General features: G+C 39.9%; 1 protein-coding gene across 1 annotated transcript in view; it reads left to right on the top strand.

The window, feature by feature from the left end:
* ADGRG2 (adhesion G protein-coupled receptor G2) overlaps window positions 1-15297 on the top strand; it is a 117671-nt gene extending 102374 nt beyond the window's left edge. The window contains exons 25-29 of the mRNA XM_054720648.1: window positions 3931-4030; window positions 4605-4888; window positions 7194-7295; window positions 8675-8827; window positions 13561-15297. Of these exons, the coding sequence (XP_054576623.1) occupies window positions 3931-4030; window positions 4605-4888; window positions 7194-7295; window positions 8675-8827; window positions 13561-13745 (824 nt within the window). The 3' untranslated portion in view covers window positions 13746-15297. The remainder of the gene's footprint in view (window positions 1-3930; window positions 4031-4604; window positions 4889-7193; window positions 7296-8674; window positions 8828-13560) is intronic.
* The last annotated feature ends 1040 nt before the right edge of the window (window positions 15298-16337 follow it).

The following is a 16337-nucleotide window of genomic DNA, read 5'->3' as shown; positions in this document are numbered from 1 at the left end:
ACCAAACCAGTATTATAAGAAATGTTAAAGGATCTTCTTTAAGAAGAAGAAAAAAGGACAAAATATGAATAAAATAGCAATAAATACATTTCTATCAATAATTACTTTAAATGCAGATGGATTAAATGTTCCAATAAAAAGACACAGGGGGGCTGAGTGGATAAGAAAACAAGACCCATACATATGCTATCTACAAGAAACTCATTTCATATTGAAAGACATACACAGACAGAAAGTAAGAGGATGTAAAAAGATGTTTCATTAAAATAGAATGAAAAAAAGCTGGGGTAGCAATACTTATATCAGACAGAATAGACTTTAAAACAAAGACTATAGCCCTGGCCAGTGTGGCTCAGTTGGTTGGAGCATCATCCTGTACACCAGAAGTTTGAGGGTTTTGGCACATACCTAGATTGCAGGTTTATTCCCCAGTCAAGGTGTATATGGGAGGCAACCGATCGATATGCCTCTCTCATCTCTCTCTCTCTCTCTCTCTCTCTCTCTTGCCCTTCCTCCCTCTCTAAAAAATATAATAATAAAAACATTTTAAAGGCTATAACAACAGACAAAGAAGGACCCAGCAATTCCACTTCTGGGTATTTATCCAAAGAAACCCAAAACACTAATTTTAAAAGACATATGCATCCATATGTTCATTGCAGCATTATTTACAATAGCCAAGATATGGAATCAACTTAAGTGCCCATCAATAGACAAGTGAATAAAGAAGATGTGGTATATATACACAATGGAATATTACTCAGCCATAAAAAGGAATTAAATCTTGCCATTTGCTTGGTATTGTACTGAATAAAATAAGCCAGACTCAAATATCATATGATTTCACTTATAATCAGAGTCTAAAGAACAAAATAAAACAGAAACAGTCTCATAGATACAAAGAACATTTTGAAGGTTGCCAGAGGGGAGAAGGTTGGAAGGGGGCTGAGTGTAAAATGTGAAGGGATTAAGTAGTACAAATTGGTAGTTACAAAATAGTCAAGGGGATGTAAAGTATAGGCAGTGATGGCGAACCTATGACACGCGTGTCAGCACTGACATGCGTAGCCATTTCTGATGACACGTGGCCGCTGAGGCGGCCGCATGCCGAGGATGAAACATTTGCTACTCCTGAGGATGAAACATTTGCAAAATAATGTTTTTTCCTCAGTGACACACTACCCAAGTTATGCTCAGTTTTTTGGCGAAGTTTGACACACCAAGCTCAAAAGGTTGCCCATCACTGGCATAGGGAATACAATCAATCATCTTATATAATAAAAGGATAATATGCAAATTGACCCTAACGGTGGAACGACCAGAATGACCACTTGACCAGTCACTATGAGGTGCACTGACCAACTCTTGGTCCCTTTCCCCAGCCGGCAGGCTCCCATCACCCAATGGTGAACAGGGAACTGGGGGTGGGTGGTGGGGGACGTGGGTGGTGCCAGGCCAGGGCCCCCTGCCCTGCTAGTTGCCTCACACACAGAGGGCGACCCATGGTGGGGGTGTGACCAGTGAGCAGGCAGGAATGGCTGACCTCTCGCTCCCTCCCCCTGGCCTGAAGGCTCCGATTGCCCTATGGCAAATAGGGAACCAGGTGTGGGTGGTGGCAGGGGTCAGGGCCAGCTGCGGGCAGGTTGAGAACCGCTGCTGTATAGCCTAAGACCATCAGAAAACACAGATATTTACATTACGATGCATTAACAGTAGCAAAATTACAGTTATGAAGTAGCAACGAAAATAATTTTATGGTTTGGGGTCACCACAACATGAGGAACTGTATTAAAGGGTCGTGGCATTAGAAAGGTTGAGAACCGCCGAAACCGGTTTGGCTCAGTGGATAGAGCGTCGGTCTGCGGACTGAAAGGTCCCAGGTTCGATTCCGGTCAAGGGCATGTACCTTGGTTGCGGGCACATCCCCAGTGGGGGATGTGCAGGAGGCAGCTGGTCGATGTTTCTCTCTCATCGACGTTTCTAACTATCCCTCTCCCTTCCTCTCTGTGAAAAATCAATAAAATATATATTAAAAGAAAGGTTGAGAACCACTGCTCTAGGGGATGGCAGGGGTCTACCAGGCAGATTACCTAACTAGTGCTGATAAGGCAATTCCTGATTGATTGGTGTAAGATTCCATTTCTGGGAGAGCCGAAACTGCAATTAAGACTGTTTGGTGACATGGGGCTTAGCATAAGTGACTCCATTTGGGGCCTGTTGATGTGTTGTTAATACTTTACAAGGAAGCCAGTAACAAATTTCTAAAGCTTTACAGTTCTATTTTCCCATTAAGTTCATTTGGCTCTCTGTTGGCATTTACCCAGTGGTCTTGTTTTACTCTCTCAGGCAAAAAAAAAAAAATAAAATAAAAATAAGCTGACATCTCTTCTGCCAAAAAGTCCTTTAGATAATCTACAAGTAATATATAACATTATGTACAATGCTCCATTTTCAATGTTATTTTCACACAAGTAACTCCATGAAAGACAAGTTAGTGAAGTTAACAAGGCAGTCATTAATAACTTCAGGTAAAGAAACTGACTCGAAATGATGACATGATTTACCACAATTCACACATCTCAAGACCAACTGAGCCTGGCTTTCTGGTTTCTATGAGTACCCCTTCCACTGTATTATAGATTCTATACCTCCCAAGCTCCCTCCCCTTCCTCAGGCTAAATATTCCTTCAGATATTCCCTACACAACAGTATTTAAGACTCTTTACCACCTTTGTCACCCCACCTGTCATTATATCTTTGTGAAGAATAAGAGAACACCTTTCCAGAAAGATGTCACTTTTTCCCAGAAAAATAAGCCACTGCTTCTGACATTGGCACAAATTCTGTCAAATTCTATCTTCTTTGTAGAATCCTGAAAGGTCAGATTCTATTGTTAAGGACTAGCTCCATACTCCCAATATCTTATTTTTAGGAGTGTCTCGCTTTGGAAGTCATATGTCAGTGTATCCAGAAGGTACAAATATAAAAGTTAAATGAAATATTATGTTAGGTTGTACCAGGAACCCCAACCTATCTGTGAAAATGAATTGTTTTTTTATATCCCAGAGCCTTAGATTTGATGTTAGGATGGTCTGTGTGAGGTGTCTGCATGGGTTCGGGTGGAGGGTGATGGGGTATAGGGGAGTAGGACTCTTTCCCAGCCAAAAGCCATTTTAAGCTGGGAGTAACCTTCTCATTAGCATCCTCTTAATGGAAGTGCCTTTGGGCCCTTCAGAAACCCAGCATATTGACAGTCATTACCCTCAAATCGACCAGGTTAGTCTCCTCAATCTATCAATGGGTTCCAGATAATCAGTCAAGGACTTTTGAGTTCATAATGAAAGATTTGCCAGGAGTTCTTGGTATTCCTAATAAGTTGACTATGACTCACATTTTTCATACATTTTGGAGTCTACTTTGCCTCCCATGTGAAACTTAAAATTACATTCCAGGCATGTATAAGCGTAATACTAGCCACTGTAATAGACAAACCCTGAAATCTCAGAAGAGGATAATTTCTCACACATGAACAGTACAGTTAGCAGAAGCAGTTAACTTGTTTTGTAGTTATTCAGGATCCAGGCCTCTGGAGACTCGGCTCTGTCTCAACACAGGGCTTCCAAGATTGCCCTGAATTTGGGAGAAGAGAGTGGAAGGTGTCACAAGAGGCTTTTATGCAACAGGACTAAAGGTGGAGTAGATCACTTGTCCATATTCCATAAGCCAAGACCTAGTCATGTGGCCACATACACCTAACTGCAAGGGAGGCTGGGAGATGTCCCTCTGTGTGCCAATGAGGAAGAGAAACTGGATTTGGTGAACAGTTCACCAGCCCTTTTGCCAGAAGAAAATAAACTGTGATCTCTATTCTTTCTTCTCACCACCTATGGTTATTAGAACTATGTGTGACCAATGTTTCCCATCTTCCAGGATTACCAGCCGTGATTGTGACCATTGTCCTGACTATATCCCCAGACAACTACGGGCTTGGATCCTATGGGAAATTTCCCAGTGGCTCATCCGATGACTTGTAAGTACAAAGCCCCCAAGGGAATATTTAGTGAAGTGGAAAACAGAATTCCCCAAGAAAGTGGAGGGTCTAATCAGCATATTGACTCCAGCTCTCATGCTAATAAAATCCAGTAATATTTACAGCAACCTTCGCAGATTATATATATATATATGAAGTTAGATAAACTAGTTGGAAATGCCATGCTACTAGTTAAGCATTAAAACAAACAAATTAGAAGGAAGTATTTTGAAAATACTTTTATAAGCCTCTGATAAAAATGACATACCAGTTACATTATGTTAGTAAAAACTCATGAAATAAAGTCACTAGGATTTAAAGGGAGCAAAATCCTGAATGTTATCAAAGAATAATTTTTAAATACTTTCAGCCACCAAGTGTCCTAAAATAAATTATTTTAGGTTTTTTCCCTAGAGGTATAAATGATTGTGGAGAACAGTGGTTTTATCATGTTCTTTTCTCTTTTTTACTTGTAGAAATGTTTCAGTAAACTGATATAAATTCATTGCAGCATTTTGAACCATATTTCAGCATGATAATATGTTTTTCCCTGTTTTTGCCCTCCAAATTACAGTTGCTGGATCAACAGCAATGCTGTATTCTATATTACAGTTGTGGGATATTTCTGTGTAATATTTCTGCTGAATGTCAGCATGTTCATTGTGGTCCTGATCCAACTCTGTCGAATTAAAAAGAAGAAGCAACTGGGAGCCCAGCGAAAAACCAGTATTCAAGACCTGCGGAGCGTTGCTGGCCTTACATTTTTACTGGGAATTACTTGGGGCTTTGCCTTCTTTGCCTGGGGACCAGTTAACATCACCTTCATGTATCTTTTTGCCATCTTTAACACTTTACAAGGTAAGCTCTACAGTACTAAATCTGCACTGAATGATCACAGTTGAACTTAAAAATATCACTACTAAAAGAGTATCAACATGGTTTATTTAGTTGCTTAAGATACATTCTTGAAAGGACACTTTGAGATCCTTGGAAGAGAGATGTTCATTCAATTCAACAAGTGGTACTTTTTTCCCACCTTTTCCATCATCCCCTCAAAGAGAACATACTGAAGGCAACCTGCCAGGAACTCTTTCTGAGAGTCAATTATTCTTCCTTCACTTGGCTTCTTACTTTAAAAAAAAAGTTTTCTTATTGAAATGGAACATCCATAGAGAAAACTACACGTGCCATAAATGTTCCTGTAAGGTCTCACCACTCTGACCTCCCTGGGCTGTGTTTGGGAAACAATGATAAATTTGGAGTCAATATACAGACCCAAGTGGCAGCAGCCTGACCCAGTGGCTAATCCTGAGACATCGCTCTGCTGGGACATGCAGCAGGAAAGGGTCAGGCTCTGTGTGTCACCTTTACTTCAGAGCTTCCCATTTGTTAATGAAGCCCAGCTGGAATCATTTCGAACCCTCTTAGCTATATTCTTTGGAAAAGCAAAAATACTAATTCTTTTAGACCAGTGTTACCAAAGACTCAGCTCTGATTAATTTTTAATGGAAGTACAGTACTTTGGCATTAAAAGCCAAGCAGCCTAATAGGTTTACATTACATAACAATAATCCATATCCCTTAGTTCCCTTTTATTCCAAAGCCTCGGTTGGGATGCCTTTTAATTGCATTTTCATCAGCTTGTTTTCATCTTTTCCTGCTACTTTTAGCTCCCATAACGTTCTCCTGTAGTTCTTAGGCAAGAGATCAATTTGCTTGTTTTCAAAGTAAACCCAACCTGAGAATGAATTCAAATGTCTAATATGCTTGTTGCTTACATACAATTATTAATTTTAACCTACAATGTACCAGTTCCTGAATTGGTATATCTAGATGCTGCACTACATAGTATTAAATAGAAAAGTTTTATTTGCCAACAATGGCATGCTATAAGTAAGAGACACTTTAAGAGAGAAAAAATAAAACAAACAAGAAGTGCTGGCGAGAATGTGGACAAAAGGGAACCCTAGCACACTGCTGGTGGGAATGCGGACGGCTGCATCTACTGTGGAAAACAGTATGGAGTTTCCTCGAAAAATTAAAAATGGAACTGCCGCCCTGGCCAGTGCTCTCAGTGGTTAGAGCATCAGCCTATGCAGGGAAGAAAAACTGAACCTGACTTTCTCTTCATTTCCCCAGAATGTCTTTTCATTAGAATATGAATGGATAGAAGAAATGTACTGTTTCATTTATAAAAGGGAACCTAATCTGCAGGGCTTTGGTGTTGATTAAAGGAGACATAGGTATAGGCTCTGTTTGGGACTTGCCTAACCCCATTTTGATCTCTTTCATACATGCTACTTCTCCCCTAAGGCAACCAAGAGTAGCCACCCAGGGCGGCAAATGAACAAAGGTGTGCATGCAGTATTCAAGATACCAGTCTTTAGAGTAGGCATCTGAAAAGGCACACCTCATGTTTTAAAATGAGGATTTTTAAAGTAGATAGATTGGGATTTGGGGAGACGGAGAACTCCAAATTTTCCCCTTCATTCAGCAAATATTTATTGGGGAAAGCACTGAGGAATCACAGTAATGGGGCTGTGTGGTGAGCCCTGTGACTGCAAGACTAGGACAGAGGTAGGTAGGAGGTGGAGCCTGAGGGCCTATTCAAGATTGGAGTGCTGTTTTCTTCTTAGCCAGGATGCCAGTGGAAAATTTCCTTGAGAAGGTTAGAGGAAGGCAGGGGGATAATGCTGCAGTGCCTCAGGCTTGAGAGGAAGAGGGAGAAGACCTGGCAAGGGCCTGAAAGGAGGAGCAAGGGATCTGAGACCTATTGTGGCATTTGACAGAGCTTGGAAGTCAATTATAAATATGGAGGAGCTGGGAGGTAGGAGCCTAGGTCTGAGCAGGCATCCTGGGTGGATAGCTTGTACTTCCAAAGACAGGGAAGGCCACAGACAGAATGTGAGGAGAGGCAGTGAGCTTAATATTAGAAATACAGAATCATCATTCCTTTTATAAATATATTTCATCATACATAGAAAGTATCCCAGGGTGCCTTTTGATAAGCAAACTTACCAAGACTTTGAATTTTTTTTTTCAATTTGTAAATTTCACTTTGCCTATAGCTGTCAACAATTTTATCTTTTGTGCAAAGGAAGCTCATGACGTTAAGGTCATAATTTGGAATTCATTGTGTTATGGGTCTTTTTCTCCCCCGTAGGATTCTTCATCTTCATCTTTTACTGTGTAGCAAAAGAGAATGTCAGAAAGCAATGGAGGCGGTATCTTTGTTGTGGAAAGTTACGGCTGGCTGAAAATTCTGGTAACGATTTACTTTACTTTTTATCCTTCTAAATCTTGAGGAAAAAGTATAAGTTAAGATTCAAAGCAATATATGCCAAAGGGCTATTGGATATGGAAATCAATGAATGGAACATGCACAATAAAAAATATTGATTGTGCACATTAGGGGCAAAATAACTAAAGAATTAAAAAATAATTATTCATATATGGAAACTTAGTGAGCAATAGAATTAATGTCTGGCTTCTTGATTGAAACAACAGTGAAAATTTTAGAATTTATATCCTTTTGAGCTAATGTTTCCCATTTACTCAAAGTAATTTTTAATATTTACCTTCATAACTTTTTAAGTCTTGACTCAACCTTGTATATAAACTTTAACATACATTTGGTTGTTTGGTTATAGCATACATTTGGTTATTTTGAAGTTATAATATTTTCAGGTCCTGTTGGCTTGTAGAGCAAATAGGTCATTTTTAGGAAAATAAGAAAAATTAAGTACTGTCTGAAAACTAAATTCCTTTTGCATGATTACCACCCATGAATATAACCTTTGTCATACTGCAAAATCTGGTTGCACAAGATCTATATTTAGAAAATAACAGTAAATGTAGTTTAGTCATTTGCATGGATTTAAGAACCATGAGTCATCACAACATGGTCAATATGTTCTTACAACAGTCCTTGGCTCTGAAGTACTACCTAATTCAGTGGATATACACTGAGTGGCCAGATTATTATGATCTCTGAACACATAATAATCTGGCCACTCAGTGTATATCCTATATAATAATAGGCTAATATGCAAATTATCCCCTCAACCAGGAGTTCGACCAGCAGGCAGGCCGGCCAACTGCCCATGTCCCCTTCCCCTGGCCAGGCTGGCCAGACCCCACCCATGCACGAATGCACGAATTCATGCACCAGGCCTTTTATTTATATAAACAACAACATGGTATAAAACAACAAAGACATGATATAAAAAACAACAAAATATATATATATATATATATATATATATATATATATATATATATGAACACACACACACACAACACACACACACACACACACACACACTGCACTGAGTGGCCAGATTATTATGTATTCAGAGATCATAATAATCTGGCCACTCAGTGTATATAGACATAATCAAATTAACTTGGCCTTTAGTTCCATGAGAATATATGTTACTTTTAACCAGGTAGTCATTTAAAGGACAAATATATATAGCCTTAAATGAAAATACATGTTATCACACCAACTTGTGAAATATATGACTTCTCTATAAGATCTGGAAGTGGGAGATAAGTTGCTAGAACAAGTTACATGTGATCTGTCTCTTGCCTTTGAATTTCAACATTCCACCCTGTTTTTCCGTAATGCTTATTCAACTACAGACTGGAGTAAAACTGCTACTAATGGTTTAAAGAAGCAGACTGTAAACCAAGGAGTGTCCAGCTCTTCAAATTCCCTACAGTCAAATAGTAACTCCACCCACTCCACCACTCTGCTAGTGAATAATGATTGCTCAGGACTTGTGAGCGGGAATGGTATGTATTTCTCAATATAGTATTTCTCAAGCTAGTGTTTATTTTATTAAAGTATTATTATCTTATACTGACATTTTTGCTAAGCAAAGTGAGCAATTACATATATGGCAAGTGGGTCAAAGTGTGGTTACCTTATAAAATAGAAAGATTATTAATCCAAATGTATTCACTTTAGAGCCAATACCTGGACAAGTGTTTTTTTTAAGATTCAGTTTTTTTGTGATGGGAATTCATGACAATCTAAAAGTTTTAACATTGAAAATCCTGATTTAAGTATTACCCAAAGACTTCTGTGTTAAATCTGAGCAAGCAGTACCTAAGATAATTGATAAAATTATATCAAATTTACTTTATCTATAGTCATACACATCTTGGACCCTTTTAAACCTTCCTATTTTTCACCCTTTTAAACCTTCCTATTTTTCACTTATCTTTCACTTATCAGCCACAGTGTAGCTGACTTGTGACAGTGCCCAAATCCCCACAAATATATCAAATACTGTAACCAGTATTGGTGACAACATATGTCACCAATATATGAACAGATTATTGCTGCTGCACCTGACTTACTCATTAATTCTGACTCTTCTAGCTAAAACTTCCATTGCCTTTTCTTTCTTTCACAAGACTGTATTGTTTATTACTCATAAAAGCTTTGTCTTCTTTGGCTTCTTAATATATCTTCTGCATTTTTATAATAACTTAAATGATGCTTATATACTTTCTCCTTCCCTGGAGATTTTGCCTTTATTCATTGTTCTAGGATATTAGTTATTTTCATGATGAATTCAAATAAATTTGTAAGTTCATACATACACCTACCAAATAGTTTTCCAACCTCCCTGAAGATGCCTCTAAGTTGAGATTTCTCAACCTTAGCACAGTTGACATTTGGAGCTAGGTAAGTCCTTGTTGCGGGGGACTTGACCTGTGCATTCTGGGATGTTTACCAACATCCCTGGCTCCACCCACCCAATACCAGTAGAACCCTCCCCATTCACCCCCAGTTGTGACAATTAAAAATGTCTTTAGACATTGGGAAATGTCCTCTGTGCAGGGTGGGCCAGTAAAATCCCACCCCACCCCATCATTGAGAACTATCCTATCTAATAAAAGAGTAATGTGCAAATTGACCATCACTCCAACACACAAGGTGGCTGCCCCCATGTGGACACAAGATGGCCACCACAAGATGGCCAGCAGGGGAGGGCAGATGGGAGGGATCAGGCCTGCAAGGGAGGGCAGTTGTGGGCGACCAGGCCAGCAGGGGAGGGCAGTTGGGAGGGACCAGGCCTGCAAGGGAGGGCAGTTGGGGGCAATCAAGCCTGCAGGAGAGGTCAGTTAGGGGTGACCAGGCCAGCAGAGGAGGGAAGTTGGGGGCGACCAAGCCTGCAGGGAAGGGCAGTTGGAGGGGACCCAGGCCTGCAGGGGAAGGCAGTTAGGGGCAAACAGGATGGCATGGAAGCAGTTAGGCATCAATCATGCTGGCAGGGGAGTGGTTAGGGGGTGATCAGGCTGGCATGCAGAATCGGTTAGGGGCAATCAGGAAGGCAGGCAGGCGAGCAGTTGGGAGCCAGCAGTCCTGGATTGTGACTGCCCAGTAGGATCGGGCCTAAATGGGCAGTTGGACATCCCTCGAGGGGTCCCAGATTGGAGAGGGTGCAGGCTGGGCTGAGGGACACACACCCTTGTTGCATGAATTTTATGCACCAGGCCTCTAGTCTATATATAAAAGGATAAGAGACCGACTGTACATCCATCTGACCATTTGACCGACCAGTCTATATATATTGTGTGCACTGGCAATCCTATATAATAAAAGCATAGTATGCAAATTGTCCCCTCAACTGGAGTTCTTCCGGGAATTCGACCAGGGGGCAGGCCAGCTAGGGGAAGGGCACTGGCAGGCAGCCAGGGGAAGGGAGAGAGGCCCCAGCTGGTGGCAGCAGGTGGCTGGGGGAAGGGGGAGAGTACCCGGCTGGCAGTTGCTAGGGAACCTACCAGTGCATGAATTTCATGCACTGGGCCTCTAGTTTAAAAATAAATGACTAGCGCATTCGCGATACATATAAAGCTCTCACTGGTGCTGATCTAGCATTAAGTGTTTTCACTCTTAATGTAGTGTACAGGGAGATATTAGAATAAGTTTAATCAATTTATCAGTCATTGTTTTTATCAATGTTATTTTTATATCATGTTTTTGTTGTTTTTATATCATGTCTTTGTTGTTTTATACCATGTTGTTGTTTATTAATCACTTTATATATTATTTTCATACACATTTTACTAATTTTCTTTCATCTCTGACACTTCTATTATAGAGAAAGGGCGAATAGCAATATTAAAATATTTTGTATTTTAATTTTATAATACTATATTATATATACTATTTTGACATGTAAATTTTTGCTTTAATGAAATTACTGCACAAATCTTTCTTCTAATTAATTTCCTTTCAATGTGCGTGAATCCATGCACCAGGCCACTAGATGCTATATCAGATGAGAAACTGCTGCCACATGGCCTTAGCTCTTTACTATAGAGACTGGGGGAGAGCTCTGGCCTCTATGCCAAATGGCTATATCAGCAATGACTCAATGTAGGTAAACAGAGTAGAGGCCGTGACAGTGCTGATTCATAAGTTATTATGACAAAGCAAGTTCAAAGTAGACAAATCAGAGGTGCGAGGTGAATCAAGAATCACAACATATCATTAAAGCCTACTGGCTTAGATAGAAGTGCTAGGGGCTCTTAAAAGCCAGAATTTTGCATATTCTAGAAGAGCTGAGATGTAGCCTCATTTGCCTAGCCCAGTGGTCGGCAAACTGCGGCTCGTGAGCCGCATGCGGCTCTTTGGCCCCTTGAGTGCGGCTCTTCCACAAAATACCATGTGCGGGCGCACACGTACAGTGAGATTGAAGGAGTACCCTAATTAAGTTAATAACAATGTACCTACTTATATAGTTTAAGTTTAAAAAATTTGGCTCTCAAAAGAAATTTCAATCATTGTACTGTTGATATTTGGCTCTGTTGACCAGTGGTCGGCAAACTGTGGCTCGGCAAACTGCGGCAGTTTGCCGCTCTGTTGACTAATGAGTTTGCCGACCACTGACCTCGACTCTCGATTCCAATAATTACAGGCTGTTGTTGTTCCTTGTGATTAAGCCCCTATCCCAGTGGTCGGCAAACTCATTAGTCAACAGAGCGGCAAACCGCGGCTCACGAGCCGCAGTTTGCCGACCACTGGTCTAGCCGATCAATATGTTGCCATCCTTCAGGGAAGCAGCACAGTTTGCACAGCTGTCTGACATGGCTGATTTGACACAGCTATTTTTGATGCCTGATGATGAGAGTGGGGTTGCATTTTAGGCCACCAAAATGGCCAAGTGTTTAATACCACATAAAATGCATGTCAGATGGATATCCCCGACTCCTCAATCTGCACACCAGGATCTGGAATGGGCAAGGGATGGGATAGGCACTTTCAAAAATTCTGGTAATGTAATGCTTCATTATACCAGGTAAAATTGTTCCTGCACCAAAATGTCCTCAAATCAAAATGCTTAACTCAGGACAGCTGCCTCAGCTATGTCAGAGATGGAGCTGTGTTAACAATATTTATCACGTAGTTTGTATGAATATTACATATTTCAGTTATGGGCTGCCTTAAAGGTTTGTGTACCAACAGCCATCTCACTTGATACACGGGGCTACAAGCTCAGTTTGGAAGAAACATCACGTGTTGACTCCATCACTTCTGAGCCATTTAACCTTAAGCAAAGCACTTAAATTTGGAAACCTTAGTTTCATCATCACCTTGAGATGGAGATAATAATTGCACTATCCGGTAGGGTAATAAATGACATAATACTTATAAGGTTCTCAGCACTGTTATCATTATTATAGTTATGGCATGAACTAACAAATTGGCTTATTATTCAGCTTTCCACATTGTCTTCTAATGGTATAATAGTCAAAAGGATGCTATAAAGTAGCCAGAGGGTCTCAGCTGCTGTGCATGTCCCCTCGCCACCCCCTACACACACACACACACACACACAATTCAGGGTCATCTTGGGGTCAGGGAGGCCCAGATCCAAACCACAGTTTCTGAATGCCCAGCTGCTCCCTGGCCTAGACTCTATTGTTGGAATTGGTGGTTTCCCCTTGGGAATCAGGCCTATCCTGGTCCAGTTAGAGGTGCTGGTTTACTAGTAGTTTACAAGAAATGATTTTTTTTTCTTGCCATAACTGTTGTCGCTCTGGATTTCTCTGGCACAAAGTTTTATTTTATAGGAAGCTTAGGGAACTAAGAACCTTGTAAGAAGACATATGGGAATCTCTGTTAACCTTAACCTTTTGGGGTAGATCATAATATTATATTAGGTTCTATTAAATATAGGCTAGCACTTGAAGTCAATATACTAGTATGTTCAACCAGAGTTAGGAAATGGGCCCTTTAAAATCAAATATATTGTTTTGCTTCATATTTTGAGCATTTCATTTTGAAAAACAGCCATAGAGGAAACATTCTCCAATTTGTTTTGCTTACTTTGAGTGGCCTTAGGGAAGGAATGAAAGTAAATAAAATATTATAATATATCATGAACATTTTTAAAACATTCTATGTGTGTGTATATATACTTAAGACTAAAGTGATGTTGAAGATTGTGTATTTTTAAAATGCTTTCTGTGGATACTTCATGACACCAATTTTGGTTTTCATTACATAGGGAGTGCTCCTACAGAGAAGAATGGTGTTTCTTTCAGTGTTCAGAATGGAGACGTGTGCCTTCATGATTTCACTGGAAAACAGCACATGTTTAATGAGAAAGAAGATTCCTGTAATGGTAAAAGTCGTATCGCTCTCAGAAGGACTTCAAAACGAGGAAGCTTACACTTTATTGAGCAAATGTGATTCCTTTCTCTGAAATCAAAGCATGATGCTTGATAGTGTGAAAATGTCCATTTTTACCTTTTCCACAATGTGAGATGTATGAAAATCAATTAATTTTATACTCAGCAACTTCTGGAGGAGCATAAGCTAATTGAGGGCAGTGGTTACAATTGGAAGAGAAAGCCAAGACATTTTGAGACATTTGCAACTTGGTTTCTTATCCTTCATTTTAAAAGAAGATTGGTTTTAAACAACTTCCTAAAGATTCGTTTAAAGAAAATATAAGTAGTTCATTTCCAGCCACATTTTAAAGAGGTTAAGTTATGTTATCTTTGATAACATCATATAAAGCAACTGTTGACTTCAGCCTGTTGGTGAGTTTAATTGTGCATGCCTTTGTTGTAAATAAGCTAAATTCTAGTGACCCACACATCAGCAATCTTACTTCTACATTTTTTGTATTTATTTTCTAGTGTGTAAATTTATTTCTTTGTAGAATCATGGTTGTGTTGTTGTGTCTAATGTGATAACTCAAAAAAAATTTCTTGCTGGTTCACTGAGTTATAAAACTCCTTTTGGAGATTACATGGGATGTGAAATACAGAAACTTCATTCAAATCAAGAAATAATGATGCTAGCCAAACTGGAAAAAATGTAAGCAGATGGTGCCACAATTAGCTTATACAATACCTTTGAGCAAGTTAAAAAAAAAAAAAGGTACCCCACTAGACAGACACAGCCCCATGGGCTCATGGTTTGGCAGAGTGAGGGCCATATTTTAGCCCCACTCACCCACTAGGGTACACCCTTGTACAGGGTGTAAATTGTATACACCAGGAAACATGGCATCCAATACCCATCTCCTGGCCTTATCCCTAATCATTAAATTATGGAATCTGCACCAAGATGTTTAGCTTAATACCATGGCCACAGAGAGGGATGGAAGTATAATCTAGACCATATGTCAGGAAAATCGTGAATGGGGAGGAGATACATACATTGTCTCTTCTCAAATCCCCAGAGCCTTTCAGAAAAGGGGAGTAGCATAAGGATTACTTTTTAAATGAGATGTATATAAAGTCATATTGCTGTTCTTTAAAAGCAATTGCATGGTACTTTGTTGATTGTTATGACTGGTACACTGTGGCCCAGCCAGAGCTATAGTTATTTTTTAATAAGAGCTCTAGTCTCAAAGAGTGTATAGTGACAAGGGGGAATAGCTATTGGGAATGGTGAACTATCCTGCAATGCTATTATTTTCATATGTATCAAACCCTTATTGCTCCTAGTTATAGAGCGTCTATCTTGCTTCCCACCTAAAGCTGTGTGAGCAGTGCCTCAAGTGTGTTCTTATTAGGAGCATTTCAAAACTCTTTAGTTAATCAAAACCCTTCAGTTGAGTCTTTCACTAAGGTTCCCTCGCATATATTTCAAGTGAATGTTGTATCCCAGATTAACCACAGTAATAATGTAATGTACTTCTATGAGTGCTGATTTGCCTTTGCAATATTTCTTCGCCAATTTATTTAATTGTCTTGTATTTAAATGTTAAAATTGACCAAAATAATAAATTGACAAAATAAATTTGCAGCCTGGCTGGCATGACTCAGTGGTTGAGCGTCGACCTAAGAACCAGGAGGTCATGATTCAATTCCCGGTCAGGGCACATGCCCGGGGTTGCAGGCTGGATCATCAGTGTGGGGCATGCAGGAGGCAGTCGATCAATGACTCTCTCTCATCATTGACGTTTCTATCTCTCTCTCCCTCTCCCTTCCTTTCTGAAATCAATAAAAATACATTTAAACCAGAAATTTGCAGTTAACTCTTTTAAGTTTGAAAGCTTTCACAAAGAGAAAACATTTCAGGTCCTTTCCCTGGAGGTGTGGCATGGAAGTAGGAGGACAGCCCAGATTAAGATGACCATAACAGTAACATTCTTTGGCAAACAGGCACACTGTGACTTCGAAGTTAGAGCAAGGTTTATTCTGTCTCATGAGAATCACTTTCTGATTTCTCTCATTTTCCTCTTATTCTTTCAAGCTTATCTCTTTAACACAGTGGTTCTCAACCTTTCTAATGCCGCGACCCTTTAATACAGTTCCTCATGTTGTGGTGACCCCCAACCATAAAATTACTTTAGTTGCTACTTCATAACTGTAATTTCGCGACCCACAGGTTGAAAACCGCTAACAGGGTCACCTAAGACCATCAGAAAACACAGATATTTACATTATGATTCATAACAGTAGCAAAATTACAGTTAAGAAGTAGCAACGAAAATAATTTTATGGTTGGGGGGTCACCACAACATGAGGAACTGTATTAAAGGGTCACGGCATTAGCATGTTGCCATTGGTCCACATGAGCCCCAGATATGGATCCCCTCCAAGTGCCTGCTCCTTAAGCATTGAACAGTAGGATTTCAAGAAGCACAGGATTTGGGGTTTCTGGGGACCTGATTAGTTTATGAGAGCCACAAATGGGGAAAGCTGGCCTCAACCACAAGAGGTCTCTGAGCAATCTCTCCTTCCACAATACTCAGCAGCTTCAAAGAGTATTGTTGAGTATTAAGGGAGATGGTGAGACACTCTAGATTTGGGGGGTAAGGTCTCC

This window comes from Eptesicus fuscus, chromosome 1, assembly GCF_027574615.1.
Source record: "Eptesicus fuscus isolate TK198812 chromosome 1, DD_ASM_mEF_20220401, whole genome shotgun sequence".
Lineage (NCBI taxonomy): Eukaryota > Metazoa > Chordata > Mammalia > Chiroptera > Vespertilionidae > Eptesicus > Eptesicus fuscus.
Note: the sequence above shows the minus strand (reverse complement) of the source record. Positions and strands in the feature narration are given on the sequence as shown.